This window comes from Xylaria bambusicola, assembly GCF_022495145.1.
Source record: "Xylaria bambusicola strain CBS 139988 unplaced genomic scaffold F5B22scaffold_1, whole genome shotgun sequence".
NCBI lineage: Eukaryota > Fungi > Ascomycota > Sordariomycetes > Xylariales > Xylariaceae > Xylaria > Xylaria bambusicola.
Window position 1 is genome coordinate 824,055 of NW_025953554.1, and position 14,688 is coordinate 838,742.

The 14,688-nt window shown below is 50.9% G+C and overlaps 5 protein-coding genes across 5 annotated transcripts; 2 read left to right on the forward strand and 3 right to left on the reverse strand.

The window, feature by feature from the left end:
- Window positions 1-132: 132 nt before the first annotated feature.
- F5B22DRAFT_11045 (uncharacterized protein) lies at window positions 133-3,745 on the reverse strand. Its single transcript, XM_047968764.1, has 3 exons — window positions 3,484-3,745; window positions 2,744-3,035; window positions 133-2,631 (listed from the first exon to the last, which is right to left on the reverse strand). Exons 2-3 carry the CDS (start codon window positions 3,005-3,007, stop codon window positions 250-252), a joined length of 2,646 nt encoding a protein of 881 aa, XP_047836317.1. The 5' UTR covers window positions 3,008-3,035; window positions 3,484-3,745; the 3' UTR covers window positions 133-249.
- On the reverse strand, window positions 3,022-4,561 carry F5B22DRAFT_582866 (dephospho-CoA kinase). The gene is made up of 2 exons (XM_047973332.1): window positions 3,484-4,561; window positions 3,022-3,042 (listed from the first exon to the last, which is right to left on the reverse strand). Exon 1 carries the CDS (start codon window positions 4,395-4,397, stop codon window positions 3,573-3,575), a length of 825 nt encoding a protein of 274 aa, XP_047836318.1. The 5' UTR covers window positions 4,398-4,561; the 3' UTR covers window positions 3,022-3,042; window positions 3,484-3,572.
- A 273-nt stretch (window positions 4,562-4,834) lies between these two features.
- F5B22DRAFT_582867 (phosphoribosylamine--glycine ligase) lies at window positions 4,835-7,839 on the forward strand. The gene has a single exon (XM_047973333.1). It carries the CDS (start codon window positions 5,143-5,145, stop codon window positions 7,516-7,518), a length of 2,376 nt encoding a protein of 791 aa, XP_047836319.1. The 5' UTR covers window positions 4,835-5,142; the 3' UTR covers window positions 7,519-7,839.
- A 15-nt stretch (window positions 7,840-7,854) lies between these two features.
- Window positions 7,855-10,313, reverse strand: F5B22DRAFT_582869 (Alpha/Beta hydrolase protein). The gene is made up of 2 exons (XM_047973334.1): window positions 9,872-10,313; window positions 7,855-9,804 (listed from the first exon to the last, which is right to left on the reverse strand). Exons 1-2 carry the CDS (start codon window positions 10,073-10,075, stop codon window positions 8,035-8,037), a joined length of 1,974 nt encoding a protein of 657 aa, XP_047836320.1. The 5' UTR covers window positions 10,076-10,313; the 3' UTR covers window positions 7,855-8,034.
- A 1,098-nt stretch (window positions 10,314-11,411) lies between these two features.
- F5B22DRAFT_11088 (uncharacterized protein) lies at window positions 11,412-14,090 on the forward strand. The gene is made up of 4 exons (XM_047968775.1): window positions 11,412-11,634; window positions 11,751-12,060; window positions 12,125-13,817; window positions 13,888-14,090. Exons 2-4 carry the CDS (start codon window positions 11,774-11,776, stop codon window positions 14,068-14,070), a joined length of 2,163 nt encoding a protein of 720 aa, XP_047836321.1. The 5' UTR covers window positions 11,412-11,634; window positions 11,751-11,773; the 3' UTR covers window positions 14,071-14,090.
- The last annotated feature ends 598 nt before the right edge of the window (window positions 14,091-14,688 follow it).

A 14,688-nucleotide genomic window follows, 5' to 3' on the forward strand; every position in this document is an offset into this window, starting at 1 on the left:
CTTTAAGTACTTATAGTTAAAATTTATACGTCTGAACTAGTTCCTCTTCAGTGAGCACCGTGAAATCGATGCCATCTGCCTAAGTACACAGCAAGACTTAAGTATATACTCATGCACAGGGAATAGGGAATCCCATTCCCATCCAGCCAGATGAGCCCCCAACCCCTGATCTCTCCTTGCGCCGACGATATCAATCGCCCTCAACAACACAATACATCAGAAGAAAATGTATCATCCAAATCATCACCACTAAGACTCATTGTTGTCATTTTTCTTACGATGACCGGTTCCCTCGGCAAGATCCGCTTTACCCTCGGGCGTATTCCAGTACCCACGTGAGCTCTGCGCCAACGAGGTATCTCCCCAGTTGGGGCCCGATTCGACTTGCTTGCCTTTGTTGTTGCCGTTTTTGCTGGCGACGGGAGGCGAGGAGGTGTTTCCGGCAACGTTGCCGCCGCTCCAGTTCGACGGGGGTCGGTTGCTGCTGTTGGAGGGCACGGGACTGCCCCACGTCCCTGGCATCGGAGGGGATGTGGTCTTCCAATCGTTGTTCTTGTCGTTATTATCGTTATTGTTGTTGTTGTTGTTGTTGGTGTCGTTATTACCCCATACTGCGTCATTGTTGTTGGTATTGCTTGGTCCGGCGTTATCCCATCCACTGTCATTGTTGTTGTTGGTATTGGTGTCCCATCCGCCGGTATTGTTATTATTGCCGCCCCAGTCGTCATTGTTGTTGCTGTTGTTTGCATTGGCGTTATTCCAGTCGTTGTTGCTGTTGTTGGCTGCTGCATTATCCCACCCCGAGTTGCTACCATTATTCGCATTACCAGTATTCCATCCGCCGCCATTAACATTATTATTCCAGCTCGAGTTGTCAGGCTGTGGGCTGAGAACCTTGCTGCTACCACTTCGGTTGCTCCAGCGCTCCTCCCTAGCACGTAGGTCGGCAGAGTCTTTGGCGGCGACCTGCTGTAGTGCCTTTCCGATGTCAGCAACTGTGGCGTTCATGGATGCACTGGCAGCCTTTGAATCTCTGTCCTTCTTCTTTTTCTCCGTCTGCTTGTCTGGGCTCCATGGAGAATCTGGGACGCCCTGAGCATCCCACGGTCTTCCGGTAGAGCTACAGGCTTTCGAGCCTTGAGATGCATTCGAATCCTTAGTGGGAGACCCGGCAGGTGGGATCGGCATAACGTTAGAGTCCCAGCCTGCGTCTCGGTCTCTGGACCCGCGCGACCTTGGTGGTAACTGGTTGTAGTGCCCGTCGTTATTGTTTTTACTCTTATCTTTCGCTTGTGCAAACTCTGGAGGCAAAGGCATATTAGGTGGTGCTGGTCCTGGCCCTACTACCCCATAGCCTCGGAACCAAGGATTAGCCTCGTCAGCAGCGTTTCTCTCAAATGGTGGCGGCGGCATGTTTGGAGGGGCGGGTTGACCGCCCGCTGGCGGGAAGCCATAATACCACGGATTCTGTTGGGGATGTGGGACGCCGACTGGTAGATTCTGGTAGTCGTAGACACGTTTGGGGTAGAGCATCCCGTATGGATTGCCGTACGCTGGACCATGGTAGACGCGTGCAGTACCACTATCGTTGTCGAAGAAGGCATTGGGACGGGGATCTTCCGGGACCTCAACTGCATGTTCAACCTGCATCACAGAAGTTCGTGGAGGAAGCAACATGTTGGGCTGGCGTAAGTAGGGAGGGGTACGAGCTGGTGGGTAGCTGGTCACCTCCTTTGGTGTCTTCCCCTTTTCCTTCTTGGATTTGGACTTGGACTTGACTTCAACTACTGATTCAGGCTCGCTCTCAGATACGGTCTCGGATTCTGACTCTGAAACTGGTTTACTCTTCTTCGTGGACTTCTGCTTCTGCTCATCCTTTTTGCCGTCTTTCTTTTTCGTGGACTTTGACTCGTCCTCTTTTCTGTTGGTATTGGCCTTGGCCTTGGCTTTCTTGTCTGTAGTCTTGTTCTTCTGCTTGTCCTTCTTTACGAACTGAGCCTTGGCCTCTTCCTCTGTCTCCTCCTCTGTCTCAGTAGGAGGTCCTGAATCGTCATCCTCAGTGGATTCAGCGGTATCAGTCTCATCATTCTTCTGTTTCTTCTCTTTTGACTTGTTTTTCTTCTTGGACTTTGATGCGTTGGTTTTCTTGCCCTTTGAGGAAGCATCATCAGTCTCACTCTCAGCAGCAGACGAGTCTGAAGTGACAGCAGCGTTCGTCTTCTTAAGAATGCCGGTCAACCTCTTCCCGGTGTTTGCTGTGGGTTTCACATTGACAATGCTTGCTTCGCTTTCGCTTTCATCTCCAGATGACATTGCCACAGCTACAGATACACCACCATTCCTCTTCTTTGCCTTTACTTTCGTTTGCACAGCGTCGTCTTCGCGCTCACCTTCATGCCCAGAGGACACAGAAATGGTAACAGCACTTCCATTCCTGGCCTTTTTGGGTCGAGTACTCACTCTCTCAGCGCTGGCACCTGTGTCATTCTCCTCCAGTGACAGATCGGCAAAGGAAACCTTCTTCTTCCCCTTCCTTGCTTGATGCTGTGCATGTATAGCTTCAGCAGAGTCATCTTCACTCTCTTCTTCGGGCACAAGGACAGTTCTCTTTCTTCTTCCCCTGGCGTTTGCCTGCATTTTTAATCTTAGTTTTATTTGTCCTTTAACACATCTTGGGGCATGGGCAGGTCAAATCAAGCCCCTCATCCAAAGGGGCCTCATCTTCAGTAGTTTCCTCACTCACATCAATACCGATCTCAGGCTCTAATGAACTCGACCTTTCTGGGGAAGAATACCTCAAGGCAGGCTTTGGGGTAGCTCGAGTACTCTTGGGTTGCGCAGGCCTTCCTCTTGGTACAGCAAATGCGTAGGTGTCAATGCCTAATTCGTCGTCTGTGTGTACCTCGAATGAGAGAACATGGCGTAAGGGTTTGCGTTCCTTGTGTTTCTTGTGTGGCTTCTTGTAGTTCTGGCCCACTATCCATTCAGAAAAGGAATGAGGCGGCATATCGACGGTGTGGTGCGAACAGAGTTCCCTTTAGACTGACATGTGCAAAACTATGTGAGAGGCAGTCGAACTTGGCCGAAGAGAGATCAACCTAGAGGGGGTGATGGAGAGGAAGCTTTGTGCTGGACCCGTGACAAGTAAAATGTACGAGAGAGGAGGGTAGAGTGATGGAAAATCACATTAGTAGTAAGAAGTCGAGAAGAAGGATGATGTATGCAATCATAAATAAACTGGAAGAGTTGCGGGCATTTTATGTGTGGTGTGCTGCTTAGCTACAGTTTGAGTAGGTTGGCAAAACCGGCGGCAATATTTTTTGCATTATCCATTAAGTACATAGGCTCATGGCACAGGTACTTCCGGATGTATTATATGGCTGTTTGGGTGCACATTGAGGACTTGAATAATAGATGTGTGTGAAAAAGCGACATGTTGCTAGGGAATGAATGTCAACAATGGTGGCGTGGGGAGGTAGGTACCTTGATCATGATCAATATCTGTTAAAGATGGTTTGCTTGCTGCAGTGAATGGCCGCAGTGAATGGCCGAGAAATGACTGCGCGTGGGAACTAGAGCCTTGCCTTCTCATTCAGCTCCATTTCCTGCCATCTCTGATTGATCTTGATATTCTGCCAATAAACCCAAGTTCCGGCCGCAACACCCAGCGGAGGGCAGAGAAGGCATAGCCAGTTCCACCATGGCGGGCTGCTCCTTCTGATTTCTGCCAGGCAGGAGTCGATGTTGGCCTTGAGCTCCTTCCGTGAACCATCGTTCCACACAACCACGCCCTTGCCCTTCCCTCTCGCCTCGCATCTCTTCGCCTTCAGCCTGACATCTGTCTGACTGAGCACGCGGTTCTTTGCATCTTCGGCGCTGAGATGGGGATCGCGCTCCATCAGCCTCTTCATCTGGATCTCTGGGTCTTTGACTGCAACAACCATGACGACCCCCGATAACCTATCCCAGCCGCTTTCAAACAGCAGGGGGACATCGAGCACCACTGCCCAGTGTCCGCTCAGGTAATTGCGCAGTATGGCCTTATATGTCTCCTTGCGCACTGCGGGATGCACAATCCCATTTAGAACACCTCGATTTGTCTTCTGTTCTTCGCCATCGCCGAATACACGCCTGCCCAATGCCGGTCTGTTCAGCGGTCTACCCTTCCCATCTACGCCATCTTCGGGCATGGACTCAGAGACGGGAACTAGAAGGTCTGGAGTGGTAGGACCGAAGTGCTTGACGATGGCATTGTAGCCAGGCGTGCCAGGCTCTACGACTTTGCGGGCAAGGATGTCACTATCAATGATGGGCAGGGAATGAGGCGGTGATGAGAGAATGGATGATACAGTAGACTTGCCGGTCGCGATGGACCCAGTCAGGCCGATGAAGAGCATTTCGACTGTATTTTCGACGTTTTACCGATCTAGACTCTTTATAGCGGCATATAGGATATATGAGTGGTCACAATTTGATCGACAGTTGCGATCGTGCTAAAGGCTAACGTTGAATTGGCTGGTAAACGGGTATGAGATGAAGTGGACTGGCTCCGAGGCTCAACTCGAGATTGGAGTCGTCCCAAGACAGGGGTGCCTCATGCGAAAGTACCGTACCGACGTAGGTACATACCTAGGTACCTCACTGCTGCAATGTATCAGCCCCACCGACCCCCAATGCTTCTATGTACCTTCCCACCTACCCACCTACCTAGTAGGTACCTACTTAGGCACTTATCGGCTTATCGCGCTGCAGCCACGGGCATCTATCTGTAGGTACCTACCTACTGTATGTCAACGCAGCGCTGCGGGGGCGGGGTACTTGTGACAATTGGAGGGGCATTTTGCTAGCTGGGAGCAAAAATTTGAGGATATTCACGGACCCAGTCCGACATCGTCAGTCTACCTACGGCTAGAGTGTCTACCTGGGAGTTGCCTAGGAAGTGGATATTTACTTACATCCCATCTAACTCTTGACACTCGCTGGCAGTGTGACTCCTTACCGCCATATAGCAAAGCTTAGTTGCGGATCCGATCTGTCTTTCTCACTCTGCGACATATCGACAGTTAGCTAGCTAACTGTCTACTTATTCTGGACACGGGAGAAATCTGTACAAATCCACTAGTTCACTTAGATCTACTCAATATGGGTGCACAGGCTAACTCCCTTCGTGTCCTGCTCATTGGAAATGGAGGAAGAGAACATGCTATCGCCTGGAAGTTGAGTCAATCACCCCTTGTCGAATCTATAATAGCAGTGCCCGGTAACGGAGGCACAGCAACATGCCCCAAAACCACCAACAATTCTTCAGTATCTGCCGAAGACTTCCCAGCGCTGTTGGATCTAGCAAGGAGCAAGAACATCAACTTTGTCGTCCCTGGTCCTGAGGCTCCTTTGGTCGCTGGTGCCGTAGATTTCTTCGAAGATGCCGGCATCAGGTGCTTCGGTCCCTCAAAGGCCGCCGCTTACATGGAAGGCAGCAAGACCTTCTCAAAGGACTTCATGAAAAAACACAATATTCCGACTGCTGCTTATGAAAACTTCTCTGATTATGAGAAAGCCCGTCAATACCTCAACACCATTTCACATGACGTTGTCATCAAGGCTAGCGGCCTTGCTGCCGGCAAAGGTGTCATCATCCCTACAACAAAAGAGGAAGCCCACCAAGCGCTTAAAGATATCATGCTGGATCACGAGTTTGGTTCTGCTGGAGATGAGGTCGTTATCGAGGAGTTTCTAACTGGCGATGAGCTGAGTATCCTGACTTTTAGCGATGGGTACACCATCAAGTCTCTTCCTCCAGCGCAAGATCACAAGCGAGTTGGCGAAGGTGATACGGGTCTCAACACGGGAGGTATGGGTTGCTATGCGCCAACCAATATAGCTACACCAGAGCTTGTAGCGCAAATCGACCGCGATATCATACAGCCAAGCATCGACGGCATGCGCAAGGATGAGATACCTTTCAAGGGCGTCCTGTTCACTGGTCTTATGATTACCTCTTCAGGGCCTAAAGTTCTGGAGTACAATGTCCGATTTGGCGACCCAGAAACTCAGACTGTCTTACCCCTGCTATCCGACGACACTGATTTAGCAAAGATCATGCTTGCCTGTTCGAAAGGACACCTCGATAGTGTATCGATCAAGATCAAGAACGAATTCAGCACAACAGTTGTTGTTGCCGCTGGTGGCTACCCAGAGTCATATGCCAAGGGCGACGAGATGACCGTTCAAAACCCTCCTTCAGGAACCTATATCTTCCACGCGGGTACCAAGTTAACGGATGGCAAGCTCCAGACAGCAGGTGGTCGGGTCATAGCAGCAACCGCCACGGCTAGCGAAAGCCTGAGAGCCGCCGTGGACAAGGCATACGAAGGTGTCAAGCTCATCCAGTTCAAGGACATGTACTACCGCAAGGACATCGCACACAGGGCATTGAAACCCACAGCTGATACAAAGGAAGCCTTGACATACGCACAAGCCGGAGTCAGCATTGACGCGGGAAATAAACTCGTGGAACGGATCCGCGCGGCCGTCCGCTCGACGCGGCGTCCCGGCGCCGATGCTGAGATCGGCGGTTTTGGCGGCGAAGTCGACCTCTCGAAGGCGGGCTTCTCGAGCGACGCCCCGATCATGGTGGGCGCCATTGACGGTGTGGGAACGAAGCTTATGATCGCGCAGGCAACGGCGAACCACAGCACAGTGGGTATTGATCTCGTGGCCATGAACGTCAACGACCTGGTTGTGCAGGGTGCCGAGCCCCTCATGTTCCTCGACTACTTCGGATGCAGCCGTCTAGATGCAGGCGTGGCAGCGCAGTTCGTCGAGAGTGTCGCGAAGGGCTGCCGCGAGGCCCGCTGCGCGCTCGTCGGCGGCGAGACGGCCGAGATGCCGGGCATGTACAAGGAAGACGACTACGACGCCGCGGGCGCCGCCATCGGCGCCATGCGTCCCGAGAACCGCCTCCCGCGCCTCGACGCCATGAAACCCGACGACGTGCTCCTCGGCCTCGCGTCCTCAGGCGTGCACTCCAACGGCTTCTCCCTCGTGCGCCGCATCCTTGCGCGCGAGAACCTGTCATACTCGGCCCCTGCCCCATGGCTCTCCTCCTCATCCACCACAGTCGGCGAGTCCCTCCTAACACCCACAAAGATCTACGTGCGCTCCGTGCTCAAAGCCCTGCCGCACCTCAAGGGTCTCGCACACATCACAGGCGGCGGTCTAACAGAGAACGTCCCGCGCATGCTCCCGCCACACCTCGCCGCCGAGATCGACGTGGCCACGTGGGATCTGCCCGCCGTCTTCAAATGGCTCAAGAAAGCAGGCAACGTCGAAGCCGCCGAGATGGCGCGCACCTTCAACACCGGCGTCGGCATGGTCGCTGTCGTGGCCGCCGCCGACGTAGAGCAGGTCACGAGCGCGCTGCGCGACGAGGGCGAGACGGTGTATACCATTGGTAAACTCGTGTCGCGCGCACAGGGCGGCGAGGGTTGTGTATTGAAGGGTTTGGAGTCATGGTGAGGGGGCTATATGAGAAGGAGAAAAAAAAAAGATACCTAGGAACGAAATGCGAGGAAAAGGGTTAAACAACCTAAGTTGAAAGTCGTTGAAATGTCAAGATTGGCGGGAAGAAAAAAAATAAATGCTGTAAATTAAAAATTGGGATTCGGGGGCTTGGGAAAGGGGGGAAATTAGTGATTTTGCGTTCCTGATTTGTTTGTATTCATTCTGAACGACATTTGATTGCATGATGGATGGTGAGGCCGTAGCAATATGAGGATCAGGAGTCACTATCAAGCATCTCAAAAGAATAAATAAAGTAGCTAAGCCGTTGTAACTGAACATTACGAAGAATTTACCATATCCCATGTGATTACTTTAATATTCTAGAAAAAATATGTAGTTATATATATATGTAAATGCGTTGATTGTCGTTGACTCGCCGGCCTCGTTATCTAAAATGTAGGTTATGTGTATGTACAAAAGCTCGTAATAACCATCTAATTTGTGAAAGAATGCAAATGCAAAGTGTCTTTCCTAAATCTCATCATTCTCCCACCTTCCGGGCGCGTTTGCTTCGCCATCTGGTGCCCACTTCTTACATGTTCCGTACCAATGTCTTTCAATGCAATGTGATTTTGGCGGGACAGTGACTGGTAATTGTCCAGTAGAGGTATCTGTAGGCATGGGTGGTGGTGATGTGATCTCGTGAGACTGTGTAGTTGTTGTCGGCGTTCTGGTAGTTGTGTCTTTACAGCCGAACCAGCCTGGTGTAGCACAACTTGTCGACGTAGCAGTGGCGGTACTATGGGGGGAATTGGTGCTTGTCTCGTCATTGCACCCAAACCAACCAGGTGTAGCACACGTCGTCGTTGAAGTAATGGTCGGGGTAGTCTGAGAGGACGTTGTCTCTGTGGTTGTGGTTTTATCATTACAACCAAACCAACCCGGGGTCTTACACGTCGATGTTGATGTGGTTTCGGAAGTTGTAGTGGTCGTCGCGTCAGTCGTAGTCTTATCATTACAGCCCCACCATCCAGGAGTCTCGCAGGTCGCCGTACGAGTGCGAGTCTTAGTGGACGTCGAGCTACTTGTGGTTGTTGTTGTTCCATCTGTGCTATTGCTTTCATACATCTTCCATGACGCGCAGTCTCGGCACTCCGGAGTGTATTGGCATTCTGGCACCGTATCATACTTCTTGATCACGTCGTTGATCACTGAACGAATCTTATGAGTGCCAATCCCCACACGCCAGCCATGGTCAGCTACGGTATCATAAGTGCATTCATACCCTGCATGGCAAGCCGTTTCCAAGGCATAGCCACCATAGGAGCATGACGCGGTGGCACCATTGCATGTACCGACGTAAATGGGATCCGCGGTATGACCGAAGTGGTATGCTCCCGTATACTGACGGGTTTGAGGGAACTCAGGGTCAGCGTGGGGAGGGATGGGTAGCCCGAGACGCGAGGCCGCTAGTGCTTCTGGAACAGCTTCGAATGTAACGACGGGTACGCCGTAGGTGAGACCAACCATAGAACTGACGGCGCCGCCAAGTGAGTGACCGGCAACCCAGATGTTGGTGTTTGGGTAAAGTTCGGTTACGTTAGCGAAGAGCTCCCTAGCGGCCTGGTAGTAGCGATTTTCTTCGGTCAAGGCTTTTCGGACACAAGTGTTGTTACACCTGTATGTTCCCGTAGCACAATCGCAAACCTGCTTATAGGTCCACTGACCCTGCTGGCCGCAGCAACAGCTAAAAAAAAGGTTATCATTAATTTTGTCGTTTGTGGTTGTCCCTTCGCCATCAAACACAGCGGGCGAGGTGCCCTTTAGACCGATGACGATGGTCGAATTAGTCTCATCAGCCCAAATGTGCCCACGTAGCCCATCCGACTCCCAGCCGAAATCGGCAGATCGGTTAAACGGTTCGCCAACCTCGTCCCAGTCTGGTAATGCGGGTGACTCCACGTAGGCGTTCGCCACTATCAAAGCCATGGTGAGGACAGTCTCCTTATCGGTAACGTCAGGGGCGGGCACATCGTCAATGGTCCAGGCGGACGGGGAGCTCGCAAACACATAGCCTCGCTGGCGGGCTGCAGCAACCAAAGGGTCCACGGTGCTTGGCCGTCTATCAACCAAGCGTTCTATCCTCTGGGCACGGCTCTTGGCCTTTAGGGCCGTGATCTGTTCAGCAGGATGGCCATCTTCGGCGGCGAGCCATACTTGGGCCTCTGAGTGGTGGACGTCCCGTTTTCGATGGAGTCCAGGGTGTTGATAGGTTCCGTGATGGAGGATATGACGAAGAGTCTATTTATGGAGTCAGTACAGAGGCACTGCAGCAGTAGGTCAAGAGATAGGTCAAGAGGCGGCATACGAAGGTGTGGTCAGCAGGAGAAGGGGGTTCCGGCACTAACGGGCCTAATATCGGAGTATCTGAGAATATGGAATCGGTGTTGTATATAGAGGCAGCCGCGGGAGAAGCGGCGGATATGGCTAGGAAAGATAGAACAAGATTGGCGGTTATGCGACCAGCCGAATCGCAAGTTGTTGATGTTGACCGTCTCCGGCTCGGTCTCATAGTGATCGATCGGCTTTAGGCAGACGAACACGGCAATGGCAGGGTCCAAGGCTGGAAACAGTTAACGGTCGATGGACTGACTTATGGAAAAGAGGAGTTGATCGAATGAAAGAACCAAGATGAAACCCCCGATGGTTGCCTGGTAAGGTTGTTTATGTATGTATGTATGTATGATAATAGAGAAGGCGAAGAAGAGTGAGTGAGGTGGTGTATTGATTGTATGGACAGATGATGGATGACGATGGGTGTAGATGTAGGACGGGGGAGTGAGTGGCAGGGCGGCCCCTTGTTACGTAGGTACTAAGCTAGGCTATTGAGGGCTTAGTGTACATCGTGCAGAGTGCACTAGCGAATGATAAGGCGGCCTCTAGGCGGCGTATGGCTAGAATTCATGGAGGGCGGCTCCCCACAAAGGTCCCCACAGCATCTTTGGGCAGACTTGGGGGGCTTCTACCTACCTCACTGCCCACTGTATCCCATGGCACACCACAGAGGGGGCGGATAGCAGATGACCTATGACCTACTTATGCATGCCTACAGAAACATTCCGATCGGAAGCTGACCTTGACTGTCCTCACTGTACCTACGTATGCAGTAGGCCCTGGACATTCTCGAGACCTGAAATACCTGTCCCATCTCCCCAAGAACCGGCTCACTGGAGAATGTCTTAATCCAGCCAACGCTTCAAGTTGGCACCTAATCTAAGTATCTACTTACTATGTGCAATACCTTAACTCTAGGCTGCATTCGGAGTGAGATACCTAGATACCGTACCAACCGAATGGATGGTCCTGCGGGCATTTATCAGATAATGCACGCAGCGGATACTGGGTACATGTGGTAGTGGACCTCGAGTGACTGATGGGGCTGGCTTAGGTACATTGCCGACTTACACAGTACTGTATGCATGAGGTACGAAATAGGTATTCATATCAACTGCATCTTGCAACATTCCGCTGGCCCGTTCAGACCGTTCGAGTGTTTAAAGTGCTTACCTATTCAAAGCGAAAGAAAGGCGAAATATATTGTGTATGCCTCCTGGTAGTCTTAAGATCTCCCGAGAATCTACTCAATACTGTAGGTAGGTAGAAGCCTGAATTACCTACTTAGGCACCTCTTGAAGTAAGTACAGTACCTAAGTCCATGCATAAGCCAGCCTAGACCTAGCTGCCTCACTGGTTTAGTGTAGATACTAGACAGTGACTTGGCGTGGCCATATTCACTGTCTACCTAGGTAGGTACTAGCCCTGTCTCGCATGTGCGACGCAACCCCGGCCCCAAACGCGACAGCTTCTATCATCTTGCGTTTATGCTCCCGATCCACCTTGACTCGACGGCCTCCTGATTATTGCCTGCCTACTTCCCTCTCACACGAAAGGGACACAGTTACAAGCAGCAACAACGTCTCCAGTTATCTCCCTACTTGCAATTTGTCCTGTGACTTGATGCTGCTCTGAGCACTCCTCACGTAACTAGAATAATACCATTCATTGGATATCTACCCATGTTCCTAGTCCAGCTCAGTCTAAGTCGACGTCAGACACTGGTCACGAAAAGAGGTACGCTATCACCAGCATTACCCGCGTATTATCACCATGTCAAACCCAATTGACAACTGCCTGGAATCCCACTCATTCAGTATGTATAAAACGTAGACTAATCATGGTGTTTCCAGTATCCTCAAGCTAGCCCATCCATATGTCGTCCTCGACAGCACCCAAGGGCTCCGAGCCCAGACCCGGGCCTCCAAAGTCTGCGAAATCATATCCACATCCCTCTGTCTCAGATTCGACAGATGGCAGTTCCAGCAAGCCTCAAAGAGCAAATACTTTTCAAAATGGAGCAGCCGTGGCGACTACAAAAGATAGCGAGCAAAAACCTGATACTTTCGAATCCGAACCTACGGAGGAGGAAGAAGTCGAAATTCCTCGAGCATCCGTCGATATAGGTATCATTCCCATAGAGTTGGTGAGCATGACAGACAAGTAAGTAGGCGAAGCCGGATCATGTGCACAAGGGCGACTGACAACTAATCTCTTTCGTCCTCAGTTTTATCGATTCTCTGTCTGCCAAGGTTCACCCCACCCCTCCTAATATCGATAACCTTGCGAAGCTGTTCCAAGATTTCTACCATACAGCTGCACAACATATACAAACTCACATTGCCTCTTTGGCTACTCGACAAACTCGCGAACATTCTCTAAGCGCTGCCGGTTCAACACGGGCCTCGGCTGCAAGCTTATTACGCGCAAAGGCTGCTTCCATCGGAACCAGAGACAAGGCTAAGGCCACACAAACACAAGAACCGGAGCAGCAAATGCTCACAGCCGAAGAATTTGCCGATAGGAAGCGAGCCAGGAAGGCCCTCGAACAGAAGAAGGTGCTGCTTGAAGAAGCAGTAGAGAGACGGCTTTGTGAGGGCATCTATGATCGAATATATCGCCACAGAACCACACAGGATGAAGCACAAGACGATAAATTGAGGTCGAAGACCGCTGCGCTAGCCGTTGTAGGTATTGGCCCAGCCGACCTCGGGGTTGACTTAGGCGAATCCTCAGAAGAGGGGCCAGAAGCGTTGGTGAAGAAGAACGCAGAGATCAGAGAGTACTTAGACCAAGCGCGGAAAGACCTTGTCCTTATGAACCAGAAACGGTATCCTTTGGGGAAGCTCAATTGTCTCAAGGCTGCTCACAAGAGCATCGTCGACACATTATCGTATTTTCACCCTTCTTCATCGGCAGACGAAATCATGCCTATGCTCATTTATACGCTGATAACCATGCCCCCCGAGACTCTTAATGTCATTAGTGATTCGAATTTCATTCAGAGGTTTCGCTGGGAAGAGAAACTCGAAGGGGAGGCCGCTTACTGTTTGACAAACCTTGAAGCTGCCATTACCTTTCTGCAGACGGTGGATTTGGCTAGCTTGAGGGCCGATGAGGCCTCTACGACGCCAAGCAAACCTGGCGTTTCTAGGACAGATACCTTCCCCCCTGCTTTTACCGCTGGTATTTCTACACCTACTAGCAGCTCAGTAGTCACAACGCCTGAAAATGTGTTAGGCGCCAAATCAGCGCAAACAGCAAGTAGCTTTAGGGCCGCAGTTCAGCGCCGCAGGTTGAGTGATCTTATTCAAACACCTGCCCAAGCTATAGGAACTGCAAGTGATTCTTTCTTTAATACCGCGGACCAGGGCATTAAGACTATTGGAAACAGTTTGAATGAGAGCTACCGGTTCCTCCTTGGGAAACTCCGTGACGAGTCGGCTGATGGTCGCGAAGTTGTCGTGCCGCGCACATTGGACGACGCCCGGAAACTAGTAGAAACGCCATCCCCTGACGACGCCATGGCTCTCGATGATCCTGCATTAACACAAAACGATGATCTCGACCGATCGCCGGGTGGCAGAGATGATAAGCTTGTCTCTCTAGTAGTGGGTAAGAAAGCTGTTCGGGACCATAGCACGGACAGTATTCGCAGCGGGCGAAGCACCAGCAGCTCCAAAAAGGTCTTGTTCGCCGACGACAACAGGGAAAAGACCACACCTTTAAGCTCAACACCCCCAAGCTCCAATCCAGCTCTCGTTGAATCAATGCGGAATCTTGGCAACTCGTTGAATCCCATCAGTAGGCTCTCGGGAATAAGCATGATGCGAGGCTTTGGTCGAACACCGACTACGCCTGCGCCAGCTAACCCGAGGGATGCCCCGGGCAAGGCGACTGAAGGAGGAGACTTGGGAGCGGTATGTATACCCATTTTGTTGAGCTGCGTTCAATGAAGTTAGGAATACTTACAACTGACATCCACATTAGGCATTTCCAGACATTGCGGCCTCCCTACCGCCAAAAGACGTGCCGAAAATTGACCCGCCAAAGAAGCGCTTCATAGAGTTACAGAATCCTGCTGACCTTAGGATCGGTGAGGTACTGGAATTACTACGGGATTACCGGAGACTAGCTGGCGCACTGAAGGATATGAATGCCTTCAAGGAATGAATGGCGCCATGTCGAAGAGCCATAATAGTCATTCATTCATTCATCCATTCATTTCTTCAATTTTGGACTTAGACACACAAGACAAAGTCGCAATACTGTCAGAGCTCTGTGTGGGAACTGGGTAGAATAGAAACGGGGCAACAACAAAACACGGCGGATAACTTGATTTTTTTGGGGGGCATTTGCATGGCATTGGTGTAGATAACATTGGACCGGACGTTAACGGATTTTTTTTTCTTTTTTGAGCACATCTGATTTACTCCTGTTTTGGGTTTGCCTTTCTTTTTGAGAGAGAGAAAGTTAGTATATTCATTCTACTTTGATAGAATATCGATTTTGAAATTCGTGCTAGTACTATTCCACACATGTCACCAGAATGTATATATCATAGGGCTGTGCTTGCAATGATCTCTGATAAAATGATATCCACAATTACCATGCATTCCCCCGTACTATTCTCGGTATATACATGAACGGAGGATCTCAAAGCCAGGCTTGGAAGTATATTACGTTTTTGTAAAGTGCTAAGTAAAACTTCTGCTTGCTTGCTTGCTTGCTCGTTTGGTATGAATTTCTTACAAACAAGCCCGCCACTTGCATCGCTAGAAACGTCCGTCC

What these genes read in the sequence shown, in the direction of transcription:
- F5B22DRAFT_11045 (XM_047968764.1), bottom strand. Translation starts at nt 3,007, where the DNA reads ATGCCGCCTCATTCCTTTTCTGAATGGATAGTGGGCCAGAACTACAAG. An exon ending in AGCCTGAGATCGGTATTGAT is followed by an intron (nt 2,632 to 2,743) that starts GTGAGTGAGGAA and finishes TTAAAAATGCAG; the next exon opens with GCAAACGCCAGGGGAAGAAG.
- F5B22DRAFT_11088 (XM_047968775.1), top strand. Translation starts at nt 11,774, where the DNA reads ATGTCGTCCTCGACAGCACCCAAGGGCTCCGAGCCCAGACCCGGGCCT. An exon ending in TTGGTGAGCATGACAGACAA is followed by an intron (nt 12,061 to 12,124) that starts GTAAGTAGGCGA and finishes TTTCGTCCTCAG; the next exon opens with TTTTATCGATTCTCTGTCTG. An exon ending in AAGGAGGAGACTTGGGAGCG is followed by an intron (nt 13,818 to 13,887) that starts GTATGTATACCC and finishes CATCCACATTAG; the next exon opens with GCATTTCCAGACATTGCGGC.
- F5B22DRAFT_582869 (XM_047973334.1), bottom strand. Translation starts at nt 10,075, where the DNA reads ATGAGACCGAGCCGGAGACGGTCAACATCAACAACTTGCGATTCGGCT. An exon ending in CTCCTGCTGACCACACCTTC is followed by an intron (nt 9,805 to 9,871) that starts GTATGCCGCCTC and finishes CTCCATAAATAG; the next exon opens with ACTCTTCGTCATATCCTCCA.
- F5B22DRAFT_582866 (XM_047973332.1), bottom strand. Translation starts at nt 4,397, where the DNA reads ATGCTCTTCATCGGCCTGACTGGGTCCATCGCGACCGGCAAGTCTACT.
- F5B22DRAFT_582867 (XM_047973333.1), top strand. Translation starts at nt 5,143, where the DNA reads ATGGGTGCACAGGCTAACTCCCTTCGTGTCCTGCTCATTGGAAATGGA.